Source organism: Anneissia japonica, unplaced genomic scaffold, assembly GCF_011630105.1.
Source record: "Anneissia japonica isolate Jap-2015-1 unplaced genomic scaffold, ASM1163010v1 scaffold284828_len130523_cov99, whole genome shotgun sequence".
NCBI lineage: Eukaryota > Metazoa > Echinodermata > Crinoidea > Comatulida > Comatulidae > Anneissia > Anneissia japonica.
The window spans coordinates 120,130-129,132 of NW_022722598.1; the positions used below are offsets into that span (position 1 = coordinate 120,130).

The 9,003-nt window shown below is 31.1% G+C and overlaps 1 protein-coding gene across 1 annotated transcript in view; it reads right to left on the reverse strand.

Moving 5' to 3' along the window:
- LOC117111969 (exportin-T-like) overlaps positions 1–3,186 on the reverse strand; it is a 41,205-nt gene extending 38,019 nt beyond the window's left edge. The window contains exons 1-3 of the mRNA XM_033255023.1: positions 2,853–3,186; positions 2,001–2,143; positions 1,428–1,713 (exon numbers count right to left, since the gene is read on the reverse strand). Of these exons, the coding sequence (XP_033110914.1) occupies positions 1,428–1,713; positions 2,001–2,143; positions 2,853–3,182 (759 nt within the window). The 5' untranslated portion in view covers positions 3,183–3,186. The remainder of the gene's footprint in view (positions 1–1,427; positions 1,714–2,000; positions 2,144–2,852) is intronic.
- Positions 3,187–9,003: the final 5,817 nt, after the last annotated feature.

Consider the following 9,003-nt stretch of genomic DNA (forward strand, 5'->3'; position numbering starts at 1 on the left):
TGTAGAAACGTAATTTTAAAAATTTTGCATCCGAGTTCACATATGAAATAGAGAAAAGGAAACAGGAAATGTCTTTTTAACATATTTGCTCTTTTAGAATATCACACCTGTTTCCTAGCTGTTGTATATAAAAACATATTTTGCTGCATCAGCTAATACCCCTGCAAGAAGTAGAAATATTATTTCTTTTTAAGGAGCAACAAAAGGAAGGACACGATGATTTTATTATTACTGTGGCTGCTCCTCTACAGTACTTTTCCTCAGAGTGCCCTTCAGTGACTCTCTTCTACGATTATTACGCCTATTTTTATTTAAATTCTATGTTATGTTTGTTGGTAGCATAACATGCCTATTCCATTAAATATAACTTAATAAGTCATTAAATTAATGTTATTTAACTTTTTTAACCATGGAGGAATATGTTTAGTACTTGTTTATCCATGGTTTAAATATAGGCATTGACATTATGTTAACCATTATATATATTATGCAGGTTATATATCTTATTAAATGTTTAAATTACTAGTTCAAGTTCATTTAAAAATCATGTTTGCAACTTCCAAAAGAAGTTGAATTGCATTAATTTGTACACAATTAAAATACTTTAGAATATAAATATATAAATATAGTACACGAGAAAAAAAAAAATACATACAAATTGAAATAGAATAAAATTTACAAGCGATTACAATATTCAAAAGTTACAATTTCATAATTAAAAACACACAATAATGTTAATTAAGCAAAGGTTAAGCAAATGTTATTAATAACATTTGTCGATACACTGAATGCAGTTTCTTATTGTTTTAACATTCTTTTTATCTTGTGACAAAACAGCTATGGTGTGAACAGAATATTGATATATTCTTTACTTAAAGTTTTAAGAATGTTAATGTTTGCAGTACCTGAATATTTAGAATTTGAAATTACCAAAAACATTATAACAAGTTGCTTCATACTTAGATATTATCTTTGGCCCGTGAGTTTAACTAAAAAATATATTTTGGCCCTTTAAATAAATGAATTAATAAGCATAACTTAGACTGCCCTTTCCCTCTCTCAAAGGCCCTGGAAGCTTCAATATTTTAGCTTGACGCAAGCCGTATTTTATTGAACTTAAAAAATTTAGCTACTGTTTTATGTTTTCAGCTTTTGGTGAGAATAAATATAAGAACAAACAATTAAAATGAACACAATCAATAATTATCGCCTACAAAACATTTATTTAGGGGCTAGTTGGCTCATCAATTTTACTTTTAAAAATTAAGTAGTAAACATTTTTTTTGTAAATTACATTTTCAGAGGCTTATTACTGAATGGACAGCAATAGCCCAGGCCCCAATGCTTTAAACTGGCTGCACTGCCCATACCTATGGTGCTACGCCACTGGGTATGACCAACTTGATTACAAATCAACTACTACTTACCTTAAATTTACTAATGAGTTGATTTACAAGTGGAATAAATTCCTGAATATCTCGTGCCTCGCACTGCTTTAAGAGATGTTGAACTGCAATAGGTATGTACGGTAGTACAGTCTCACCTAAGCAGACAATCATTCGATGTAAGTACTGGCGCACTGCTGAATGTAGGATCTGGTGCTGGTGAGGAGTATTCAAAGCTTGAAGAAAGATTTCCAAGGCTTCTGTGTAGCAGGCCTCACACCCATGCTGTTTCATCGTAGCTTGAGTATGGAAGGCTTTGCTACTTCGACTGAAAAATACAAATATCACTTCAGGTTAAAAAATATTTTTTATTAATGTAATTGTAATCCCAAAATATAGATTATTCATTTGTTTTACACACTTATTCTACTTATCATTTTATATCATCATTGCCTTATTTACATTTGCAAGTACTACCACTGAAGACAAGTCATTTTTTATGTTCCAATATGTGTTATAACTGTGGTAATTGAGACTTAATAAGCTTAGTAATGGCACAATTAAATTGCGATAACTCAGCGAAAATTTTCATTAATAATAAAATAATAAACATACCTTGCTAGTGAAATGGCATAGCTGATAGTTTCGGCATAACTCTCTTGTGTCTCCACATCCTCCTCTTGGCATAATTTCTCAAATGTTAATGTAAACTTCTCAATAGTTGGTGCCAGCAAGCGTTTCATAAGTAGTAACTTATCCTTTTTGAAAATAAAATACCGAAAAATACCACAATAAAATAATAAAAGCTATAAATCGTAATGTTAATTTGTTGATTTTATAATTATGTGAGTTGGTTAAAACCATAAAAAATATGCTATATGCTAGAAGTACTGAAATTTTTCTGCACACCGGTGAAAGCATTTTTATGCTTTTGCTTCTCCTCAACTTTTTTATTTTTTTTGTCTGCTCTTTTGTCATTTGTAGTTCATCAAAATAATAAAATTAAATTTTTTAATGAAATTTTTTAAAATAAAGAAATATTTGGTATTTTCTATTTTAATATTTTAAGACAAGTAGCATAAAATTCAATAAATAAAAAGCAATTTTGTTTTTAATTATATAATTTTGATATAAGCTTATTTTAAATATATTTCTGAAAATATTGTTAAGTGAAATTAAATAGGAGACCATGAGCTATTAAAGTTTACAATACCTAAACTCGATGTTTAATGTATTTAATTTAAATATTATGCATTCAACATACTTTCACAATGGAACAAAGACATGTAATCACATGCCTTTGTGGCAAAGTTCACAGAAAGCAGAGATGAGGGTTCATGAGCAGAGAATAATTTAATGAATCAACAAAGAAAAGCAAAGAGATTCTTTCAAAAAGCAGAGATGATGCATTATCTGCCACTTAAGCGAAGTACAGTACGGTACTATAAATAAGTTAGGTAAACGTACCTCCGGCTTCATATTACTCATAATAATCACGATACCGGCTGCTTCGTAAATAAACAATTTATCGTCATTTGTCAGTATGACGTGATTACCATTTGCTTGCGTACTTTCAATTTGTAACAAGTCCTGTAAATTCTCCAATATCACCTCCGTATATGGCTTTAGGTTCATGCGTAGCGTCTTTACAAAGCGTAGAAAAAGGTAAGAGCAACGACTGCGCACAGTCGGATGTTTATGTCTCAAGCCGCGATCGTCAAGGAAAGCCATGAGGACCTTTGGAATGTGTTCTTGCTGAAGCAGAAAGAATTTTTCATATCGTGCTACTGTTTCCATGAACTGTCAATAAGAGAATATTACAATAAAATTATAATATTTCTACAAAAAATTAAAGATATATGAGTCAATACAAAATGAGTGTTGTACAAAAAGTGAAAAATGAGTTATTGATATTTAGATAGATGAATGTATAAGCTTTACTTTATTCGTTGAAGGTTTTTTTTGTTGAGTATACAATTGAGATAGTTTTCAAACTCAAATATCTGAAACATACTTCAGAGAAAATAGCGATTAAAAATAAACAACTAATAAATTTTGTGTTGAAAGAGAACTTTTACAAAATGTGTCTTAAAATCACCTTTAACTATAACTCAAGTCTGAACATTTGCCATGATAAATAAAATATACATGTATTTAACTTTTCAGAGACATTGAAACCCAATTTTTGTCGCTTCAGATATATTTTATTAAATATAGGTTTCCTTATAATTAAAGACCCCTCCAATTAAAGACCACTTTTCTGTGGTTCCTAATTAAAAAATGTCTTTTATCTTTATTATTCTAATTAGAGACCAAAGCTGCTGAAGACCATGGAAACCCCAGTCCCAAAAGTGGTCTTTAATTGGAGAGAGACCTGCATATCAAATTGACCTGGTATACAAAAAAACTAATTTTGTCACAACATCTTCACATATTCTAACTTTGGTAAAATCTGAAAAAACCTCAAAAATTCAGTTAAAACACTGAGTGGGTCTCAAGACACCTATCAAGAAATCTACAGTTGTCTGCAGTCCTGTAAGCAAAAATATTTCAAAACTATCTCTGGCAAATTCCTTACATTTTTATGTTTTACTACCGTTGAAATAATTATTGTCTTCCTTTCATCTGCCTACATGAATCACCATATACAGCATAGACGTGTTAAGAGAGCTATTAAACCAAATATTCTAAAAGTTAGCTTCTTTCAACTTAAGACACCTGATCAAAATAATAAACTAAGTTATGTAACTTCAAAAAGAGCAAGATGGAAGCTGATTTACATTTAAAAAGTTACAAACATTGACTGTCTCCTAAGTTTGCAAAGAATATAGAAGGTATACTTTATGTTCTGCATAATTAAGAATATTAATTTTTATGCTAATTTTCAATTTTAAAAAAATATTGAAATAAGTTTCATAGATAAATTTCATAAAATAAACCAAAACTCACTCTATGGATATTGGTCATATCCTTTTTCCATATTTATTGGTTACTTTTTGCTTTTCTTGTCATAGTATTAATGTTTCTAATAATTGTTTGTATCTGTATGTATTGAAATGGTTACACACAAACAGAATTAACATATTGTGGACAATAAAATAATCTTGAATCTTAAATTTATATATTGGAAACCAGATGAAACTATTTAGCCAATATTGAAATATAATAATACTTTATAATTAATAAATATACCTGTTATTAACATTATTTAGCATTTCAAATACTGAATTTTTAAAGTTTATTTAAAGATTAAAATTAAATGAACTTGCTGGAAGCACTTTTAGGAATTATTTCTTGTTTTTTATGAACCTTTTTCGCTAAGCCACACCCCTTGAATAATGCTAAGGTCCAACACAATGACAGTGTTAAGGCCCCATAAAAAAATTATTAGTTTCACCATATCTAGGCTTAAAGGAGGGAGGCTTTTTTTAAAATTAAAACTTTTTTTTTTTTTTTTTTTTTTGCTGAAGCCCAACAGCACCCTTGGGTTCTCTGCTGGTGCACTGATATTCAAGTCAGACTCCGGAGGAAAAAAATTTGTTGATATGTTGTAGAACTAATTTTTCCAAGACAGAAAAAAGTTGTTTGACGAAAAACTGGGGAACGGTGAAAAAGCTACAGATTTTTTAATATTTAAAAACTGGGGGGAAAAGGGGCGTAACCACCCATTTTTACACCTTTTTCCCTTAGTTTTTAAATATTCAAAAATCTGTATCTCATTCACCGTTCAGTTTTTCGTCAAACAACTTTTTTCTGTCTTAGAAAAATCAGTTCTACAACATATCAAAAATTTTTTTTCCTCCAGAGCCTGACTTTCAAGGTAAAATACATGAGTTAGATAATACAAACAACATCTACTTACTATTTACTAGAAATATGAAAAAAAACCCCAATTTTTTCAAAAAACTTTTTTTACAATACCATAAAAGACATGCAGGCAAGGGTGATAAACTAATAATTTTTTTTTATTGGACCTAAAATATTGAGTAATGCAAGAGAATTTTTTTGGGACAACACATGTGCCTGTTTCCAGGTCCTCGTCTGATTGGTCAGTTAAGTTTGATTTACATGCCAGAAAGTTCCATTGTTGGCATATATAGCTACGTTGGTGCTAGAAATATTTTATCAAGATAATTTTCATTTTCATTCAATTTTTTCCCATGTCTGTTCAATAAACAATGTTATCATAAAATATCAAAAGGATTACTTTTGAAAACAATTTTTTTTTCTCCAAAAAAACAATTTTTTTTTTTTGGGGGTGGGGGGAGGCAAACTTTTATTTCCATTTCTTTAGTAAATACTAGATATTCTTTGTATTTCTGAATCATGTATTTTGCATTGAATATCAATGCACTCAGCAAACAACATACAGTAAGGGTGATATTGCACTTTAGCAAAATAAAAAATAAAAATAGAAAGCCTCTCCCTCATCACTTTTCCAGCCTGGCAGGTTACTACGGATTCTGATTGCAAAGAATCACAACGAATTCCACAAAACAATAACTGGCTGAGGTCAATAAACATAGGTCTAGCCACTGGAGGCCTAGTAGCACCGTTTGACCACCCGTTCCAATATAAAATGCGATTTGGTCTGAATGCATCTATTGACTGCGACAGGGAGTAGATTACCACTGATTACATCTCAACCGATCACAAAGCAGTGTAGTTTGAATGTAGTATTGGTATATAGCACATGGATTGTATTGTACAAATCTATAATAGACGATCTTTGGAATAGATGACGACAAAGATGAAGAGAAAACAAAAGAGATCAGAAACTGAAACCAAGAATGACAACATGCTTTATAAGAGGGAATTCATACCACCACACACTAGGGTCATTGTTTTTATTTTTAATATCCATCAAAGGAGATACTATTCAGTTCCTTCTTGACATTTACTCGAATTTCATAAACACTGCACACATTCATTGAATTATCATTCATTATATCTCCCAATTAAACCCATAACACAAGAATACTGTCCTGTTATGGGTTTATTGTCCTGTTTGAATTTTTATCAATTGGGTCATTCCGTGCCAACTCAACAAATTTTCAGAAAATCATGGCTGGGTACCATCTCAGATTTTCTTGAAACTCGGATATAATGTGCACCAACATGTCTGACGAACAAACCCAAAATTTGACTTGCCAATTCCAAGTCGTTTAGAAGTTACGGCCATTTGAAATTTTAGGGTCATACCCATTTTTAGCTATCAATTATGACATATTTGTAAAGTTGCATTTTCAAATAGCCATATCTTCAAATAGAATAAAGATAATTAACTGAAAATTGATATCTAGACTAACTTTTGGCAGTAGAACAGGAATATGACATGACTTTTGATATACCGGACCCCGTTACGAAAATATTGGTTCATAAACACCCTAAATTATTTGGTTGCGTAATTTTTCTTCCATATTTAGACCCCATTAAAATACCCAAATCAGTTATTAAATGGGTCTTTTGCAACAAATTATTAATATATAGTTGGAAATGTTTCACCACAAAAAATTCCGGATTTTCAACTTATCATTTTAGGGGGTAATCGTAGGTCAAAAGGTCATTCGGGACAAAAAATGCACAAAATTGCCTCATATTCATGGTGACCTTTGACCCTGTTGTTAAACTTGCACCATTAATTAATTTACATATGATGATCAGATGTTCCAAATATCAGCTTGGTGTCTTTATCCTTTCATGTTTAAAAAGTGATTTGAAAAGGGGTATATTTTTCAATTTGTGACAGTATCAGTGCGTAAATGTGATAAAATTAATTTTTGAATAACGATAATATAAAAATAATCTGCCTAGACCGTAAAACTTATAATTCTAAAACAACTTTATGTGCTTATTTCAGGCATGCAGTTCGTTAAGGGATATAGTGTTTCATTAGTAAGATATGTCCCCCCAAAAATGGCCCAAGTGCAAGAATTGCACAATAAAATTGTATTTACTGTTGATTTCAAATGAGCATAATATTATCCGTGTACTGTCTAGAGCCGTGAAACCTTTCATTCTAGGACAACTTTTTGTGTTGATTTCAGTTATGCAGTCTGTTAAAGGCAAAAATTGTTTAATTAGTAAGATATTATGCCCCAAAAATGGCCCAAGTGCAAGAATTGTGCAATAAAATTGTGTTACGATTGATTTCAAATGAGATGAGCATAATATTATCTGTGAACTGTCTATAGCCATGAAACCTTTCATTCTAAGACAACCTTTTGTGCTGATTGCAGTTATGCAGTTTGTTAAAGGGATGCATTGTTTAATTAGTAAGATATTTTGCCCCAAAAATGGCCCAATCGCAAAATTGCACTATAACATTGTGCGACTATTTGATATTTAAAATGAGTATAACATTAACAGTGTACAGTTCAGAACCATGTAACCTTATATTCTAGTACATATTTGTACACTTATTTAATTCATGCAGTTTGTTAAAGGATACAGTCTTTTATCTTACTAACTAATAGTTAGTTAATAGAGTGGTTAGTTAGTATGATAGTTTGCCCCAAAAAATGGCTCAAGTGCAACAATCGAGCAATAACATTGTGTGACATTGAATTTAAATGAGCATAAATTTTACATTGTACTGTCTAGAGCCATGAAACTTTTACTTCAAAAACAACCCTTTGTTCTTATTTCAGTCATGCACTCTGGTGGTAAGGGACACAATGTTTAATTATTAAGATATTGGGCCCCCAAAAGTGGCTCTTGTGCGAGAATGGTGAAAAGCACTGTTATTTCACAATTCTGGGGTCGGTACAATATCTTACTAATTAAAGACTGTGTTCCTTACCAGACTACATGACTGAAATAAGCACAAAAGGTTTTCTAGAATTAAAGGTTTTATGGCTATAGGCAGTAGTACACTGATAATATTGTGCATGCTCATATTTAAAATATATGTTACTATGCAATTCTTGCACTTGAGCCATTTTTTGGTGCAAAATATCATACTAACTAACCACTCTGTCCCTTAACAGACGTCATGAATTAAATAAGCATACAAATGTGTACTAGAATATAGGTTTCATGGTTCTAAACAGTACACTGTTAATGTTATGCTCATTTGAAATATATCAATATATAGTCGCACAGTGTTATTGCGCAATTTTAGCACTTGGGCCATTTTTGAGGCAAAATATCTTACTAATTAAACAATGCATCCCTTTAACAGACTGCATACCAGAAATAAGCACAAAAAGTTGTCCTAGAATGGAAGGGTTTCATGGCTGTCTAGACAATACATGGATAATATCATGCTCATTTGGAATCAATAATATAGTAAACACAATTTTATTGCACAATCTTGCACTTGGGCCATTTTTGGGGCAAAATATCTTACTTATTAAACAATGCATCCCTTTAATAAACTGCATAACTGCAATCAGCACAAAAAGTTGTCTTAGAATGAAAGGTTTCATGGCTCTAGACCATTCACAGATAATTTTATGCTCATTTGAAATCAATCGTAACACAATTTTATTGCACAATTCTTGCACTTGGGCCATTTTTGGGGCATAATATCTTACTAATTAAACAATTTATGCCTTTAACAGACTGCATAACTGAAATCAACACAAAAAGTTGTCCTAGAATGAAAGGTTTCACG